The 18,180-nt window shown below is 57.2% G+C and overlaps 2 protein-coding genes across 2 annotated transcripts in view; both read left to right on the plus strand.

Annotated features, from left to right (window-relative positions):
* Positions 1-10,421, plus strand: part of INTS3 (integrator complex subunit 3) — a 39,558-nt gene extending 29,137 nt beyond the window's left edge. The window contains exons 15-30 of the mRNA XM_005677486.3: positions 9-128; positions 465-594; positions 1,005-1,059; positions 1,257-1,360; positions 1,903-1,947; positions 2,166-2,285; positions 4,110-4,263; positions 5,284-5,352; positions 6,170-6,245; positions 6,732-6,845; positions 7,203-7,251; positions 8,293-8,460; positions 8,772-8,872; positions 8,997-9,069; positions 9,271-9,427; positions 9,540-10,421. Of these exons, the coding sequence (XP_005677543.3) occupies positions 9-128; positions 465-594; positions 1,005-1,059; positions 1,257-1,360; positions 1,903-1,947; positions 2,166-2,285; positions 4,110-4,263; positions 5,284-5,352; positions 6,170-6,245; positions 6,732-6,845; positions 7,203-7,251; positions 8,293-8,460; positions 8,772-8,872; positions 8,997-9,069; positions 9,271-9,427; positions 9,540-9,617 (1,613 nt within the window). The 3' untranslated portion in view covers positions 9,618-10,421. The remainder of the gene's footprint in view (positions 1-8; positions 129-464; positions 595-1,004; positions 1,060-1,256; positions 1,361-1,902; positions 1,948-2,165; positions 2,286-4,109; positions 4,264-5,283; positions 5,353-6,169; positions 6,246-6,731; positions 6,846-7,202; positions 7,252-8,292; positions 8,461-8,771; positions 8,873-8,996; positions 9,070-9,270; positions 9,428-9,539) is intronic.
* Positions 11,331-16,421, plus strand: SLC27A3 (solute carrier family 27 member 3). The gene is made up of 11 exons (XM_018046523.1): positions 11,331-11,409; positions 11,768-12,514; positions 12,857-13,066; positions 13,395-13,553; positions 14,120-14,244; positions 14,521-14,715; positions 14,823-14,913; positions 15,001-15,199; positions 15,430-15,527; positions 15,653-15,783; positions 16,103-16,421. The coding sequence occupies exons 1-11, from the start codon at positions 11,331-11,333 to the stop codon at positions 16,277-16,279; spliced, it is 2,211 nt and encodes a 736-aa protein (XP_017902012.1). The 3' UTR covers positions 16,280-16,421.

Consider the following 18,180-nt stretch of genomic DNA (forward strand, 5'->3'; position numbering starts at 1 on the left):
CTTCCAAGTCAAAATTGAGGAGCCAGTTTCCATGGAGATGGACAACCACATGTCAGACAAGGATGAGAGTTGCTATGACAACGCAGAGGCAGCCTTCAGTGACGATGAGGAGGATCTTAACAGCAAAGGTAGTCCAGGCTTATGTCAGTCCTAGGAGGGCTAGCTGGCAGAAGCAGACTCTCTGCCCTCTCTGTGCCTCTGAGTTAGTTTTGTTATCAGTGTTCCTGGATGAGACTCCAGAACTTGACACTGAAGCAGGAGGGAATAAAGGACAAGTGGTCCCTGCCTTTTCTTGCTTCCTGAGGCTAGAACACGCCACACTCGGGGAAGTGCTTCAGGCACTCAGTAGCTCTGAGTGAATGGTGCACACCCAGCTCGGGTCAGGGGGCCCAGACTGTTCAGGGGGCTCTCTGTGCTTCTCATGTCTGGGCCGAGTAACTCCTTTCCTAAATCACTCCCTTCAGGGAAGAAGAGAGAGTTTCGCTTCCACCCGATCAAGGAGACAGTGGTGGAGGAACCAGTTGATATTACCCCTTATCTTGACCAGCTAGATGAGTCCCTGAGGGACAAAGTGCTCCAGCTCCAGAAGGGGAGGTGGGTGCCAGCCCTGGGTGTCTGCCTGGTATTTGGTGGGTGGCAGACTGGTAGGTTTGGAAGGGTTCTGGTGGGGGTGTGTGGAGAGGTGACTGAAGCTGCACAGGAGATGCCTTCTACAATTTAGGTTGCGGGGTCTGGGCTGGGAGGGGGCAGCCTTGTTTCGCAGCATGCCAGGCCCTCACTCCAAGGTTCTGAGTAGAAGAGCCTGCGGGACCGAAGCATTACTGTGGGAATCCCCCTCTCTTTGGCCTCTGCCCAGGGCGCCCTCACCACAGCCCGGATTCCCACAGAGTTCCTGTGTTTTGTCTGTGTGCACGCGAGTGTGCTTGTGCACACATTGCGGGTGTGTGTCCCGCACTCTGCTCTCCTCCGTGTCCCTGAGATCTCCTCTCCCTTCTGCTCTGTAGTGACACAGAGGCCCAGTGTGAGGTCATGCAGGAAATCGTGGACCAGGTCCTGGAGGTGAGGAGGAAGCAGCCCAGCCCAGAGCCCCCCAGGCAGCTGACTCCCAGCTTCCCCTCCTCCGGATGGGTCCCTTCTGCTGGGGGTGGGGCCTGCTGATCCTGGTGCTAGAAGCAGATGAGCTCAGAGGCTCTGGGTAATGGGGACAGTGAGGCTGGGTCTGGGTGGTAACAGTCTCTCCTTTTCTCACCACCCAGGAAGACTTTGACTCGGAGCAGCTGTCTGTCCTCGCTTCCTGCCTACAGGAGCTCTTCAAGGGCCACTTCCGAGGGGAGGTGCTGCCCGAGGAGATCACTGAGGAGTAAGGCTCATCTTTCCAGGGCCCTTCTCACCCCCACCCCCACCCCCACCCCAGCCTCAGGAAGCTAGAGGTACGCTCTTAAGGCCTGAGTCTAAGAGGTACCTTGCTCGGGGCTTGAGGAAAATCATCTCCTCATTTGTTTTTCTTCTCACACGTACTGAAGCACTTAAACGAGGGTTTATTTTGCCTGCTGAACACCAAGCATCCTGGGTCAGTGGACTCGCCAACCCTCCCTGCATGTCCTGCCCTGCTGCTGCACCCAGCAGCCCCAAGTCTTTGCTGCTTCAGGTGGGATTGGACCCTTGCCTGGGACTCCCTGAAGGACAGGAGTCTCACTTACAGTGACAGCAACCAGACTGCTTCCATGTTAGGCCCCTAGTTTCTCTGTGAGCCAGCCTCTGGGGCAGCAGGAAGTTCCATGCTCGTTAAGAAAGGAGCAGGCTGGCATCTGGCCTCAAGCTGGTCCTCCATACTAGCTGGCTGTAGCGCACCTTTCCTCCCCTGTCCTGCATGGACTCTCATATATCACCTTCGTCTTGTAGGTCCCTGGAGGAGTCTGTGGGGAAGCCTCTCTACCTAATATTTAGGTAAGCCTCTCTATCTGATGTTTAGGTCTCGCTGTAGGAGATGCTGCCCTCTCCACCGTCCCTGTCAGCACGCTTATGCTTCTGTCCTGGGGTAATGAGGCTGCTTCTCCAGAAAGGAGGGGTATGCAGTGGGCACAGGCAGCCATGCCCCCCAGCAGTGCCACAGGAGAGTCTGCCCCAGGTGAAGCTTCCCTCTGTGCTCCCGTCTCCCACTCCAGGAACCTGTGCCAGATGCAAGAAGACAACAGCAGCTTCTCTCTGCTTCTGGACCTTCTCTCTGAGCTATATCAAAAGCAGCCCAAGATTGGCTACCACCTGCTGTACTACCTAAGGGCCAGGTGGGTGTGGTCCCGTGTAAGGTGTCAGGAAGCATCCTGGAGAGTGTCTCTCCTATCATGCCTGACACCCAGCCCCCTTGGTTGTCATCACCAGAGCTCTGTGTGTGTCTGTGTGTGTGTAACAGTTTTAAAGTGTACAATTCAGTGGTTTTAGTATATTCATAAAGATACGTAACTATGGCTACTGTCTAATTTAGAATGTTTTCATCACCCCAAAAAGAAACCGCATCCCTGTCAGCAGCCACTGTCCCATTCTTCCTCTCACCCAGCCCGTGTGACACTGATCTGCTTTTCTGCCTCTGTAGGTTTACTTATTCTGGATAGTCATATAAATGGAATCATACAGTGTCTGATCTTTCATGACTGACTGTTTTCACTTAGCCCAGTGTTTTCGGGGTTTATTCCACTGTAGTGTGTGTCTGTGCTTCATTCTTTCTTATGACCAAATAATCCAGTTTACGGACATCACCGCGATTTATGTACCCATTCACCTGCTGATGGTCATTTGGGTCGTTCCCACTTTTTTGTCCATTGTGACTAGAGCCGCTGTGAACACTCACGTACAGATTTTTGCACGGACAGATGTTTCCAGTTTTCCCGAGTATATCCCTAGAAGTAGCATTGCTGCGTCCAGCAGTAACTTATATCTGTGAGAATTGCCAGACTGCTCTCCAAAGTGACGCGAGCACTCTGTTTGCACCAGCATCGTGTGAGAGTTCTGATCTCTCCACGTGCTCCCCAACAGTTGTTGGCTTTCGCGTACAGCCAGCCTCATGGGCATGAAGCGACGTCTCATCCTTGCTTTGATTTGCGTCTCCCTGACGGCAAATGATGCTGAGCATTTTTTCATGTGCTTATTGGCCATTTGCATTTTCTTTGGGAAAAAATTCTGTTTCAGTCTCTGTTTTGCAATTGGGTATTTATCTTTTTCTTGTGGATTTTTAAGAGTTCTTCAGATATTCTGTGTAGGTGTTTTCTTATCAAATATATGGTTTGTAAACATTTTTTCCTATTCTGTAGGTTGTCTGTTTACTTTCCTGATGGTATCTTTTCAAACACAAAAGTTTCAATGTTGATCAAGTCCTGTTTTTTTTGTTTTTTCTTTTGTCATTTGTGATTTACTCCTGTAAGAGTTATATAATTTCAATTCTTACATTTAGTCCTGTGACCCATTTTGAGTTAAGTCTTTTGCATATGGTGTGAGGTAGGTATCTGTGGAGAAGGCGATGGCACCCCACTCCAGTACTCTTGCCTGGAGAATCCCATGGATGAAGGAGCCTGGTGGGCTACAGTCCATGGGGTCTCGAAGAGTCAGACATGACTGAGCAACTTCACTTTCACTCTTCACTTTTCATGCATTGGAGAAGGAAATGGCAACCCACTCCAGTGTTCTTGGCTGGAGAATCCCAGGGACGGGGGAGCCTGGTGGGCTGCCGTCTATGGGGTCGCACAGAGTCGGACACGACGGAAGCGACTTAGCAGCAGCAGGTATCTGTAGGTATTATTGCCCTCGTTGCTTAGAGCCCAAAGCTTTCTCTAACCTGATATGAGCCCTGTCTCTTTTCCTGTTCTTTACTCTTACCAGGTAGTAACTTCACTGATTGTGGTTTGAGCCCTGTCTGGAACATGGGGGAGAGTTGGGGAGAAAGAGGAGTGTCTCCTGATTTCCATAGTCGCCAAGTCTCTGGGGAAGGCCAGGGCGGGCCATGAGACACATGAGCCCAGGGCATCCAGGGCAGCAAAGGGATTCTAGAGTGGGGGTCTACTTAGGGCTTGTTCGAAGCCAGGGTCAGGCTGCTGGCTGAGGCCCGCCTGGTCTTGCAGCAAAGCTGCCGCCGGGAAGATGAACCTGTACGAGTCATTTGCCCAGGCCACCCAGCTGGGCGACCTGCACACCTGCTTAATGATGGACATGAAGGCCTGCCAGGAGGATGACGTGCGACTGCTCTGCCACCTCACACCCTCCATCTACACAGAGGTCAGCACCTCGACCTGTGTCCCTGGGACGGCACGGTAGTGCTGGTGGGCTCGGGAGACCGCATCATCCCGTTGCATACAGCCCTCACCCTCCTCTCCCCTTCGCTGCTGGCCTCAGCAGGCCCCTTCTCCCACACCACAGCCGTCCCCTCCTCCCTCTTTCCATTATGTTGAAAAATGTCTAAAACCCACAGAATTCTTGTCCTGTGAGCTGGGTCTGGGCCTGTTCACTTGTCCCCTCTGCTTTGGCCCCATCCTCTGGACTCAGGACAGACAGGGCTCGCAGCCAGATCCGTGTTCACATATTCAAGCTCTCTGGCCGTCGGATGGCCCTTCCAGTTCTCTCTGATTTCTTTCAAGACCAGGGCCTCTGTAGTGGAGACTCAGCTCTCATTTCCCTTGTTTACTAACAAGTCTCTAGGAATTGGGACATAGGAGGAGATAACAGCTCTTTTTCCTCCGCTTGGTGAGAGTTCCCAGGAACAGGGAAATCAGGGCACAGGGTGTGGGCATCACAGGAGAAAGTGTGATGCCAGCCAAACACCCAAGGGAGGAAGGGCGCTCATGCCCAGCACCCCTCCCCTCTCCAGAAGGGGCCCTGCGCACCGCACACCCCGCACCCTCCCCAAACACACGCTGTCTGTACCTTCTTTGGCAGGGGTCAGCACACACTGGATTTCTTTGCTGCCAGAGATGCAAATGCTAATTCTGTTGTCGCTTCATGCAGAACTAACATCATGTCCAGTCCCATTCAGCTCTCGCTTTGTCTCTAGGTAGCTCCCCATTCCTTTCCTTACACACTCATACTCACTGTGTGGACGCACACATTTAAAACCTTGGGTTCCTTAAGGATTAAATTCCCAGCCTCAGCTACTGGGTCTTTGTTTAGAGATTTATGTCAGGACCCCACATCTGGCTATCCCAGCATGCCCTGAGCGTGTAGGGAGTGGGGATGGGCTGTGAGGGGAAAGCTGAGGGGTGCACTTTGGACTTCTGCCTTTCTTTCCCTCTTTTCCTCCAGTTTCCAGATGAGACCTTGCGGAGCGGGGAGCTGCTCAACATGATCGTGGCTGTTATTGACTCAGCACAGGTGAACACAGAGCTGTCATCCCAAGAGGCCTGGGGACATGGGGCCCTGCTCCCCGCCCCCTGTCTGCAGAGAGGGAGTCCTGCTCACAGGTGCCCTGCTCCTGGCAGCCGCTGTGTGTACCTTCGGCCCCAGGGGCTGGGAAGGAATGTGGAGCCCCAGGGCGGCAGGCTGGGTATAGGCCAGTCCTACTTGGAGTTCCCCTTATGCTTGGGGCATGCTTTGGGGGCACTCCTGTTCTTCAGGGAAACCCAGGGGACTGTTTTTCAGCTCTCTGTTGGTCTTCCTTTTGGCTCAGAACAAAAATGGTCAGACCACTTCTAGTTGACCTTTCACGCATACGTCCCTACGAGGCTGTAGCTTGGCTTGTGGTCCCTTCTCAGTCCTAAACTGGGGTCCCATTTCTGCTCCGCCCCACAAGAGCCCTCCTACCTGTGCTTCTCTCCTCCCCACACCTGTAATCCAGCCTCCCATGGCCCTTACCCCCTCAGCACAGGCTGGGATGGATCAGGGGCCCAGGCTACATCCAAGCGGAGAAGTTGCCTCTTCTCACTCTGCCATCAGGACATAAGGGATGGCTTTTTGTAACAGTTTTTGTCCGAACAGGGGGGTCTGGTTCCCACTGAAGCCAGTTGCTCCTTTGCCAGTCCCCTCAGTCCTTCAGAGTCCCGGTACCCTTTCCTTCCCATTCCTTTATGACGGGTTTCATTCACTTCCTCTGATTTTTTTCCTGAATGAGCTCTTCTGCTTCTCCTTCCATACTAGCTTCCTGGCCTCTTCTAAAACCAATGGTTTCTGCCTTCTTCCTCATCCCCTTTAGCTTCAGGAGCTGGTCTGCCACGTGATGATGGGGAACCTGGTCATGTTTCGAAAAGACTCAGTCCTCAATATACTCAGTAAGTGTGCCAACAAGCCCTGAGGTTCCCTGGGAGATGAGAGGGGTGGCAGCCCTGTGTACTTGTTCAGTTTCTCAGTTGTGTCCAACTCTTTGCGACCCGATGAACTGCAGCATGCCAAGCTTCCCTGTCCTTCACTATCTCCCAGAGGTGGTTGTGTACTTTCTAGTAACAGGAAAGCTGGCTCTGGGGCTGAGAATGAGGTAGAAGGTCCTTCCAGCCTGCCATGGGCCTTTGGCAGTATCTGTTTGGATCTGTTTTTTGGCTCTATAAAAGTTCCTTGACCTTCTAGCCTCAGGGTGATGAGAATACAGAAGCTACATGAAGGCTTTGGAAGTGTGCTTTGCAAAGGGAAAGTACCTGTGGTCTTAGGATCGCTGTTCCCACTCCTGTGGCACCCTTGTGTGAGGTGCCTATAGTCAGTGGGTTGGCCTTCTATGTGTGTGTGTGACAGAATATGAATATGCGTGTCTCTTCTCTACTCAGTCCAGAGCTTGGACTGGGAAACCTTTGAGCAGTACTGTGCCTGGCAGCTCTTCCTGGCCCACAACATCCCCCTGGAGACCATCATCCCCATCCTGCAGCACCTCAAGTATAAGGGTGAGTAGGGTCGTGGGCGGGAATGTCACTGGGGAGGAGAGGACACTCCAGGGCTTGGGCCTCCGGGCTGCTTTTTAGATCACCCAGATCCACAGCTCCCCTTCCCACCAGAGTGCCAAGTGCGGAAAGGCAGGCCCCCATCAGTCCCTTCTGCTCCTTAGGCGTGTCCTGCAGGCCCCTCCAAGCCAGGTGCTGAACTGGGCTCAGGTGGCGTGGGACTGGGGGTTGCTCTTCCTGGTTTCTTGTTGAAGGTTATCTTTACTCCCGCCAGTAGCTGCGGTTGGGGGATGGGAGGGGTGCCAGAGTTTCTTTCCGGAATTTCTCGTTCCTCTGAGCAGCCTCTGCCCTCCCCCGTAGAGCACCCAGAGGCCCTGTCCTGTCTGCTGCTTCAGCTCCGAAGAGAGAAGTGAGTTCTGCCCCCGCCCTGGGGGCTCTTTGGTCCCCACTCTGCACACACCAAGAGGCGCTGTCACAAAAGGGCTCCTGTCCTGCCCTTGGCTGCCGTGGGTTTTCCTGTTGTTGACATCTGCTTATTCCGCCCTTCCCCCAAAGTGGTTTACAAATAAGCAGGTCCCCTGGGACCTGGGCTTCCTCTGGACTTTACCCCGCTGCCCACCCGGAGCTGCCCTCAGAGGTGGGGACCGGACATCCCTGTTTCCTGCTGCCGCAGCAGTTCTGACCCCCGGTGGCTCCTGCTCCCCTCCCCCTCGCCCCTGAGGCCACCGCGAGTCCAGTCCTAGAGGAGGAAGGGCCAGAGTGGAGGAGCCACACACCGTCCCTTCCCTCACCCTGCATCTTCCCTCACCCTGCATCGCGGGCGGCTGAACGGGCGGGGCGTAGAGGGGGACCGGGCGGAGGCCCCTCCCTCCGCCGCAGGCACTGCTCCAAAGCCCCAGGTGAATGGGGCAGCAGCTGTGCACCTTTTCCTTCCCACCTTCCCACTCTCCTTCCACCTTTTCTCTCTTGGCTGAGAGACTGGAAGTGGCGCAGAGCTTCCTACAGGAAGTGGGAAAGGTGGCGGGCTGCATGTCCCTTCTTTGGGCTCGACAGCAGGGTGGCCCGCTGCTCCAGCGAGGCAGGGCACAGGCGGCACTCACGCCCCACAGGCTTGTCCTTTTGCCTCCCTGGCCACTTCCTGACTGCTCTGGGCAGCGTGGGGAGATTCAGTGGGGCTCCTTCCCAGCACACACACGCACCTCTGCTGCCACAGAAGCTGAGAAGTCTTGCTTCTTGTCTCCTGGCTTCCACAGAGGATGAAACCAGACATTCCTTGGCCCAAAGAGAAGAGGGAGAAGGATGTGAGAGTAGAAAGCTACCACAAGTCTGGGGTGGGACAGGGGTAGGGAGGCCAGGGTTCTGGGGAAAAGTCCATGAGAGAGCGCCAGGGGTTCCTGTGGTCAGCTGTGTGAGCCAGGGGCCCCTGCCCGCACCCCTCTCTTCCCCCCAGGCCCAGCGAGGAGATGGTGAAGATGGTGCTGAGCCGGCCCTGCCACCCTGACGACCAGTTCACCACCAGCATCCTGAGGCACTGGTGCATGAAGCATGACGAGCTGCTGGCTGAGCATATCAAGTCCCTGCTCATCAAGAACAACAGCCTCCCGCGCAAGAGGCAGAGGTGGGACCCTCCGCGCGCCCGCAGGCCGGCAGCAGGGCGGTCCAGTTTGGTCCCGGCCTGGCTTGCGGGCGACACCTAGTGGTGTGAAGCAGCCTGGCGTGCAGGACCACTGTGGCCTCTTTTTCTTGTGCCCGGTCTTTGGTCCCTGTTCTCAGCACACCTCCATTACCCTGCCCGGACCCTCCCAGTCCTGCCCTCCCTTTCTCTGTAGGGGCTGCCTCTGTCCTAAGGAGGAACCCCAGTGGAGGGGCTGTCCATGCTTCTGGAGCCCGCACCCCAAGCTCAGACTCACTCTCCTGACTTCTCTGCAGCCTGAGGAGTTCCAGCAGCAAGCTGGCCCAGCTGACTCTGGAGCAGATCTTGGAGCATCTGGACAATCTGCGTCTCAACTTGACCAACACCAAGCAGAACTGTACGCTTCCCCGCCCTCTCCCGCGTGCGTGGCGCTGCCCTGACTCAGACCGTCTGTGGATCCGGGTGGGGCAGCTCTCAGAAACCTCACTGCTCCCCTTCCCTGCTCTCCTTTCTCCCTCTAGTTTTCAGCCAGACCCCAATTCTGCAGGCTCTGCAGCACGTCCAGGCGAGCTGTGACGAAGCTCACAAGATGAAGTGAGGCTCCTTGCACTTGTGGCCTTGAGGAGTGGGAGAGGGCTTGGGCGAGGGTGGCCTGCTGGGGACACAGACTTAGTCTCCGGCAAGACCAGGTGCTTGAAAACAAAAAGAGACCCTGGCGTAAGGACAGAGACAAGGGTGGGAGGATGGCCCTGGGGCCAGGACGCCCACCCTCTGAGCGCTCCTTCTTCCCCTCAGGTTCAGCGATCTCTTCTCCCTGGCGGAGGAATATGAGGACTCTTCCACCAAGCCACCCAAGAGCCGGCGAAAAGCCGCTCTGTCCAGCCCCCGAAGTCGAAAGAATGCCACCCAGCCGCCCAACGCTGAGGAGGAGTCTGGCTCCAGCAGTGCCTCGGTGAGACCCCTGGCCAGGCATGCCACGCACGGATGCAGGGAGAGGCCGGGTGCGGGCGGAGCTGGGCCTGGCAGCTGCCCCTGCTAGCGACTCTTCCTCCTCTCTCTCCCAGGAGGAAGAAGACACAAAACCGAAGCCCACCAAGCGGAAACGGAAAGGGTCCTCTGCAGTGGGGTCTGACAGTGACTGAGGCCTTGTTCCCCGTCCACCCCAAGTTGGACTGCCCTCCCCTCCTTGGTGAATCAGAGGTTAACAGAGGCTGGGGAGATCGTAGGGGAAGCAGCCTGTCCCCATCCCAGAGCTCACCCGGGGAGAAGGACGAGCTGCCTCCTGGAGCTCAGCCCTCTCGAGAAGCTGCCATGCAGCCCCAGCCCCACCCCCTCCTCTCTGGGGCCCGCAGCCCCGGCACTGCTGCTCCCCCTGAAACTCCCACTGAAGCCAGAGGCTGTGCGAAGCCTGGACTGTGGAGGAAGTCCTCGCCCCCTCCCCCAGCCTCCCCAAAAGCTACTTCAATGGAGGAGAGAAATGGCTGAGGGGCAGCTGGCCACAGAGGCTAGGATGAGAGTAAAAACTGTGTGCGCGCCCTTCCCCGCTCCCCTTTCGGGTCTTGATCTGCTCTGAACAGGCATTTTATAGTTGCTCTCTGTACATCGGTGTGAAATGAGCATTTAATCTGTGATGTGCTCACATCGCCTTTTCCTCTCCGAGGGCCAGATGCCACAGGTGTTCAGAAAGGAATCTGAGAGGGAGGCCACAGCCCCACCCGGGGTGCCCTGGAGGCTTGTGCTGACCCGAAGTCGGCACCTCACCTCACGCTGGGCCAGAGCCCTGGGAGCCCCAGAGACATGTTCCACAGAACTGTCAAATGGCCCCATTTCCTTGGATCTGTCTTGTCTTTTTCTTTTTTTGGCAGAGATAATCGCATTTTAAAAGTTGTTTTTAAGTGACAATAAAACAAGCCAGAACCTCTTCTGTGCCAGAGTTGCTGCCCGCATTTACCCTGTGCATGTACCAGTGGTCTTGATTTAATTGGCACCCTTCCCCTTCTCGCTCCCTGCCTGCCCCCTACTTGTCCAGAGCAGGAGGGACTTGGCTTTAACCCCCACATCCTTCTTGCTGCTGCTGGCTGTGCAGGCCAGGCGCTGACCTGTCCAGGCAGAAATCGATGCTGTACCATCTCCCAGAAGACTGTCCTTATCCATCTCTCATGAAACTAGAGGCTTCCAGAAACTTCCAGAATGCTAGTGTTACATTGGTGGTGTAGTGGTGAGCATAGCTGCCTTCTAGAAGCTAGTGTGTCATACTCTAATGCTTACCAGCTACTGCAGGACCACCTGCTTGGGCTGGGGTTGCTAATATGTGTGCCTGGTGTAGAGAGTTCAGATACCTGAGAGAAGGAACCCTCTTCCTGTCTAGCCACTTGCCCATCCGTGTGTACCATCAGAAGAGCTCCTTGGCTCTGCTTTTGTTCCGCTGCTGTCCTGGGAGCTTGAGTGGCCGGCTGAAGAGAAAGGAGTGAAGTCTGGGCTGACTGCAGACAGCTCCTCCTGTTAAGCCGGCAAATTTGTCTTTTACAGAATCCGGGTTTCCCCATCCCTCAAAGCTGCTGCTCCTTCCTTTGAAAGCTTAAACTGCCGGAGGCCTCTTTTCCTTCCCCTCTCTAGTTCCCCTGTTGTTTCCTCTGCCCCAGTTAAAACCAGGATGGAAGGCATTCGCTGGCTAGCCCCAATTATTGTCCCTTTGCCCAAAGGGAGGGGCTTCTGCCTCCGTGGCCCCTCCAGAAATCTGGCTGGCTGGGCCCCCACCTCTCCCCTACTTCACTCTCGGCCCCCACCCATCTCCTGGGGTTGCTACCGCCGGCGGCTGGAGGGAGGGCATGGGTCTGGCCTCTGGCCGACGTGCCATGCCGCAACTTGCAGCACCATGTGGGCAGGAGGCCGAGTCCTTCAGTCGGGAGAGTAGTGCCACCCTCCCGTCGTCCGGTGCAATGAGAGGAAAAGGGGGACGATGGACTTGGCTCTTAGTGCCCGGGCGCTCTGACCGGGCGTCCAAAGTCCAGCCAGACGTCTAGACTGTCCTAGAGAAAACCCTGAAACAGACCCGACCCGACCCTGGGGTTTAGAGAAGGCTTGAGCGCCGCCCAGGAGCTGGTAGGGTGCGGGCCGCGAGGTCCGGGAGGGAGCGCGCCTGGGGCGGAGCGTAGCTCTGGGAAGGGCCAGGCTGCGGGGCCGCCCCCCACTAGCACTCCTCCTGGGCCTCCGCTCTTCGCCCGTGGGGAGGGGGGCTGGGTGGGAAGGGGCGTATGCCAGCGCGCGCGTTCCCGGGAAGGAGAGATCTGAGCGCTAGACCGGCGGCCCCAGTTTGTCGGAAGGGAGTATCGGGCCCGTCTGCGAGCTGCTGAGGCCAGACCAGGCCGAGCGGAGGAAGCGGGCACCATGGCCTCTCTCCTGCTGCTACCCCTGCTGCTGCTGCTGCTGCTGCTGCTGCCGCTGCTGCCACTGCGCCTGTGGTCGCAGTTGCGCTGGCTCGCGGCAGACTTGGCCTTCACGATGCGCGCCCTACGCTGCAAACGGGCCCTTCGAGCGCGCGCTCTGGCCGCGGCTGCCGCCGACCCAGAAGGTCCCGAGGGGGGCTGCAGCCTGGCCTGGCGCCTCGCGCAGCTGGCCCGGCAGCGCCCGGCGCACACCTTTCTCATTCACGGCGCGCAGCGCTTTAGCTACGCGGAGGCCGAGCGCCACAGCAACCGGGCTGCGCGCGCCTTTTTGCGCGCGCGAGGCTGGGACGGGGGACTCGGCGGCGGCGGCACGGGGGGCGCCGGGGAAGGCGAGCGGGCGGCGCACTGCGCGAGAGACCAGGCGGCCGGAAGCGGCGCGGCGCGGGCCGTGCGGGAAGGGGATGGCGCGGCCCCTCTGGCACCTGGGGCCACCGTGGCGCTGCTGCTCCCCGCCTGCCCAGAGTTCCTGTGGCTCTGGTTCGGGCTGGCCAAGGCCGGCCTGCGCACGGCCTTTGTGCCCACCGCTCTGCGCCGGGGTCCCCTACAGCACTGCCTCCGCAGCTGCGGCGCCCGCGCGCTCGTGCTGGCGCCAGGTAAGGACCGAGCGCCCGACAGGCGGGGGCGGGGCCAGCCACGGAAAGGGGCGTGCCGAGGGCCGAGCCGGAGTGGGCCCTCTCCAAGGCGTTCGGAAGCGGCGCGGAAGAGTTCTTCGGGCTTGTGACGGGAGGCTGCTGGGCCTCTCTCTGGTTTCCCAAAGATTTCCCAAGACTTGGGCTCCAGGTCCCAGGCCCATGATGGGACGTCGGTTCTGTCCTCTTCAGCCTTCCTTACTCGGGAACTGTGCGAGTCGGGGGTGGGGGCACAAATGGGGTAAAGTGTGGGGAGGCTTCCGGGTGGGGTAGAACTGCGGGGCTGTGCTTTCCCTCCCCGTCCAGAATTCTTGGAGTCCCTGGAGCCTGACCTGCCGGCCCTGAGAGGCATGGGGCTTCACCTGTGGGCTGTGGGCTCTGACACCCGTCCTGCTGGAATCAGCGATTTTCTGGCCGAGGCCTCAGCTGAAGTGGATGGGCCAGTGCCCGGGTACCTGTCTGCCCCCCAGAACATGACGGACACGTGCCTGTATATCTTCACCTCCGGCACCACGGGTGAGGATATTCACCTCCCAGAATCTAAAGCCAAGGAAGGCAGGGGCCTGGGAACAGGAACTATGACCTCCTTAGTTCCTAGGCCCCTCCTCCACAGCCCCCAGAGAGAAGGGTGATCCCAAGGCCAGTATCCCCTACCTCAGCAGTCCTCCCACGCCTCTTCATTTCTCCACTTCCCTGAACGTCCCTCATTTCTGGGACATCCCGGCCTGCCTTCTCAGTTTCAGCCTTGCCTCTGCCTCTTGCTGTGGGAAACCCAGCAGGGGCAAAGAGGGAGACAAGGCTTGGGTTCAGACCCTTCCCTGACCTCCCCCACCCCCACCCCCAGGCCTCCCCAAGGCTGCTCGGATCAGTCACCTGAAGGTCCTGCAATGCCAGGGGTTCTACCAGCTGTGCGGTGCCCACCAGGAGGATGTGATCTACCTCGCCCTCCCACTGTACCACATGTCCGGCTCCCTGCTGGGCATCGTGGGATGCTTGGGCATTGGTCAGTCTCCCCCACCGCAACCCCTCATTCAGCCCCGTGGCAAGTGTTTATGCCAGCAAACCTCTAAGTACCTACTGTGGTGTGCTCACCTGGGGATGCTTCCTGGGCCCTTCGGGGTAGAGAATGGAGAGGAAGGAGGCTGGGTCTCCTCTCCAGGAGCTCCTGGTTCAATGGAGAAGCATCACCTGCACAGACCTACAGGCTGAGCAACCAGGGGGGCACGCAGTTCACGGAACTCCAGGCTCCAAAGGCTAGGGGATGGGAGGGCTGTGGAGCGCAGGAAGGGGCAAATGGAGAAGAGGGTTGGGACCTGGGGGCAGGGTTCAGAGAGTGGACTGCGTGAGGATGAAAGTGGGGACAGGGCGCTAACCTCCCTAAATTACAGGTGGAAAGGACGAGGGCCAGCTTGGCCTGTGGCGAGTATGAGCGCCACAGCCTGGTGTTTCAGGGAATTACACTATGGCGAAGGCTGGTGTCTGGGAAGAAGGGAGTCAGGACCCCACGCCCCCTCCAGCTATAAGCTCGCCTCCTTCCTTCCTCCTCTCCCCGCCCCCCCATCCGAGCAGGGGCCACAGTGGTGCTGAAGTCCAGGTTCTCGGCCGGCCAGTTCTGGGAGGACTGCCAGCAGCACAGCGTGACGGTGTTCCAGTACATCGGGGAGTTGTGCCGGTACCTCGTCAACCAGCCCCCGGTGCGTGGGTGCAGGTCCCGGGCAGAGCCACGGCGGCAGGGAGGTGGGCAGTTGGCAGGGGCTACTGAGACCATTGTCTGAGAGTCAGAGAGAGGAAGCAAAAAGAAGAAAATGGAAGGGGGAGAAGGAGCCTGGGCGGTCGGACCTGGATGCTTAGGGCACCTGAAGGAGGTCGCAGTGAAGGGCGTCGAGGAGAACGGGAAACAGGGCTCCAGCCCGGGGAGCTGGCCGGCATCCGGAGGCTGAAGCTCCTGCTGCTCTCCCCACCTGTCTCAGAACAAGGCAGAACGTGGACATAAGGTCCGACTGGTGGTGGGAAGTGGGCTGCGGCCGGACACCTGGGAGCGCTTTGTGCGGCGCTTCGGGCCCCTGCAGGTGCTGGAGACATATGGGCTGACTGAGGGCAACGTGGCCACTTTCAACTACACTGGACAGCAGGGTGCTGTGGGGCGCGCCTCCTGGCTCTACAAGGTGAGTCGCAGGAGGAAGCCAGGAAATCTGGGGGACAGTGGGGGGGGTTAGTGGGGAGGGGCTCATGGACCGGAAGTGACCCAGTCCCTGGGTCTCCCTTCCCCCAGCATGTCTTCCCCTTCTCTTTGATTCGCTATGATGTCGCCACAGGGGAGCCAGTTCGGGACACCCAGGGGCACTGTGTGGCCACGTCTCCAGGTTTGTGTCCAGGTGGGGTGGGCGGGGGTGGTGTACGTGGAGAATGGCGTGGGAGGCGGCCACCCCTGACCCCGGTGGCTCTGCCAGGTGAGCCAGGCCTGCTGGTGGCCCCTGTGAGCCAGCAGTCGCCATTCCTGGGCTATGCTGGGGGGCCAGAGCTGGCCCAGGGAAAGCTGCTGAAGCACGTCTTCCGGCCTGGGGATGTTTTCTTCAACACCGGGGACCTGTTAGTCTGCGACAACCAGGGCTTTCTTCGCTTCCATGATCGTACCGGAGATACTTTCAGGTACCTGCCCCTCACTTTCTGATTCTTCTCCTGGGCATCTGAATCTCTGGGACCCAAACCCCCTAAACCTCTACTGTGCACCAACCCAGCTTCTCACCTAATCTCTCCTCTCCAGCCTCCAACTTCTTCCCCGAGACCATCTGGCACCTCGCCCTCATCCCAGCCTCTTTGTCTCCCCACCAAGCTCAGGAGGCCCTGCCCCCTGACTCCCAGTTTCCCATCTCTGGCAGGTGGAAGGGGGAGAATGTGGCCACCACCGAGGTGGCCGAGGCCTTGGAGGCCCTGGACTTTCTTCAGGAGGTGAACGTCTACGGAGTCACTGTGCCAGGTGCCCAGGCAGTGGGGAGGGGCACCAGGCCCACCATGCGGAAGTGGTGTTACATCGGGTACAGGGAGCAGAGGGCCTCGTGGGGGTCAGCTCCCACAGCTGACCCTGCCCCCCACACCCACCAGGGCATGAAGGCCGGGCTGGGATGGCAGCCCTGGCTCTCCGTCCCCCCCACTCTTTGGACCTTGTGCAGCTCTATGCCCATGTTTCTGAGAACTTGCCACCGTATGCCCGGCCTCGATTCCTAAGGCTCCAGGTAAGCAGCCACCCCTGCTCTGACCCTTTACCTCACCCTGTATATCTGCAGCAGTCACTGGCTCCCAAACCCCACCAGAGGACCCCCACGTAACATACTCTGTGAAGAGAAAAAGCAGTGCCTGCCCAGACACGTGCTTTTCACCCCCACTTCGTCCTTCAGGCCTGGCCCCTTCCCTTCCCTGTCACCCCCTCCTCTAAACCTGGGCTTCATCTCCTCTTTCCCCAGACCTACCCCTCCACAAAACTCAGGCAGTTCCCCCGAACCACTGGGGCAGAATCCCCCTTCCTTCAGCCTCCTCTTGCCTCCCCTTCCCCAGGAGTCCCTGGCCACCACAGAGACCTTCAAGCAGCAGAAGGTTCGGATGGCAAAAGAGGGCTTTGACCCAAGCGCGCTGTCCGACCCGCTCTACATTCTGGACCAGGCCAGGGGCGCCTACCTGCCGCTCACGCCTGCCCGGTACAGCGCCCTCCTGGCCGGGGACCTTCGCATCTGAGCGCCCCCACGCTAGCACACTTGACAGGGGGGCCCTGTGGGCTGGGGAACTGCTGTTAGGGATCTTTTCTATACCAGATTTGTAACCTTTATTCTGTAATAAACATGACCAGAGCTCCTCTGGCTCTGTCTGCTCTACAGTATCCGCTTTCCCGTCTGTTTGTGGAACTGCTTTTCTCACTGACATTTTCTCCCGGTCGGAGCCGCAGGCGCTCCTGCCTGGACTCAGGGCCTGAGCTCAGTGTCTGGACCTCAGTGTTTTTCCTCTCAGATGACCCCGGGTGATCCTTGTCCCTGGAAAACCCCTGATGACTGATGTCTGTGCTGTGGGTATTCTGTCCCAGTTTCACTCCCTGAGCGTGGGGCCCCCACTGCTTCCTCTGGGGAGCTCGAGGTCCCAAGCGGTTCGCTCAAATGGCCTAAGTGGACAGAGGTTTGGAAACACTGCCCCCTGTGGGCAGCCAAACATCTCCAAAAACTCACCTGTGGTTGGGGCCGGGAGAAGGGTCTTAAATGGGCAAAACAGAGGCTTCATTTTGGGGGAAACGACCCTCCAGACACCCCTCACCCCTCAAAACTGGCTTTGTTATCCATTCCCTGAAGGGGAGGGGTGCGGCCTCTCAGTGCAACTCAGATGTTCCGAATCTTACCCACAGTTAGTCCTGTATTCCCAGAAGCAGCAGTACAGTTTCTGGGGAGAGTTTGCCTGAAAGCCCTCCTGGGAGCAGGGCTTCAAACACACGAATGCTTGTGGTGGCAGAGGGATGGGGAAATCAAAAGGAAAAGGGCCTCTCCTTAGCCCCTGAATGAGGTGTCAAAAAGGTTAATCATCAGGGAGTTCCCTGGTGGTTAGGATTCACGCTTTCACTACTGTGGCCTGGGTTCAGTCCCTAGCTGGGGAACTGATATCTAGCAAGTTGCATTGCATCACCAAATTAAAAAAAAAACTTTAAATAAATAAAACTGATTCAAAATAGCTTTAAAAAAGTTAATCACCTTAAAAGTTTGAAATGATGAAACTGCTGCTTATCTTAGAACTAAACTCCCCTTCTGTTTTAAGCTGTGGGTCCACAAAAAATTCTACTACTTTCTTTTGGATTATCTTTCCCCCTCCAAACCCTCTTCCCAACGTGAGAGGTCAAGGGATACACCCTATCACCTATCCTGGGTCCTTATGGACCCTCACCCTCCTATTCCAAAACGTACACCTTGTCCCACCCTCCACCAACAAACCCAGTTCAGATCACCAACGGACTAGACAGACAGGTGCACCCAATCCTTGTCTCATTTGGTTGAAACCTGTACTGCACAGTATGGTGGCCACAGTGTTTAGTGAGTGCTTGACACGTGGCTGGTCTGCAACGAGATGTGTGAACTACACACCAGGTTGCAAAGACTTAGGACCCAAAATAAAGATAAAAAAATATTTCATTAATAACTGTTCTATATTGCTATGTGTCAAAATATTGGGTTAAAATATATCAAATGTATTCCGCTTGTTTATTTTTACTTTCATAAAGGGGGTTTCCCTTTTGTAAAGGTGGCTTAGCAGTAAAGAATCTGCCTGCCAATGCAGGAGACAGGATCCTTGGTATGGGAAGATCCCCTGGAGAAGAATACCCACTCCAGTATTCTTGCCTGGAGTATCCTATGGACAGAGGAGCCTGGCAGGTACAGTCCATGGGATCTCAAAGAGTCAGGCAAGACTTAGCAACTAAACAACAACAAAAAGAAGGCTACTAGAAAACGCAGAACTACAGACCAGCCACGTTATAGCTCCACCAAATAGAGCTGGCCTAAATCCTGTCCCACGCCTCCCTCTGCAGACCCACAAATACTAAATGAATACATCCCCTGTCCCTGTATGATGCCTGCCTTTGAGCTGCTGCACTTTGGAGAGGA

This window comes from Capra hircus, chromosome 3 (assembly GCF_001704415.2).
Source record: "Capra hircus breed San Clemente chromosome 3, ASM170441v1, whole genome shotgun sequence".
NCBI lineage: Eukaryota > Metazoa > Chordata > Mammalia > Artiodactyla > Bovidae > Capra > Capra hircus.

Coding starts and splice junctions, on each gene's coding strand:
- SLC27A3 (XM_018046523.1), top strand. CDS start 11,331: ATGCCGCAACTTGCAGCACCATGTGGGCAGGAGGCCGAGTCCTTCAGT. Junction 12,515..12,856: donor CGCGCTCGTGCTGGCGCCAG/GTAAGGACCGAG, acceptor CTCCCCGTCCAG/AATTCTTGGAGTCCCTGGAG. Junction 14,716..14,822: donor GCGCCTCCTGGCTCTACAAG/GTGAGTCGCAGG, acceptor CCCTTCCCCCAG/CATGTCTTCCCCTTCTCTTT.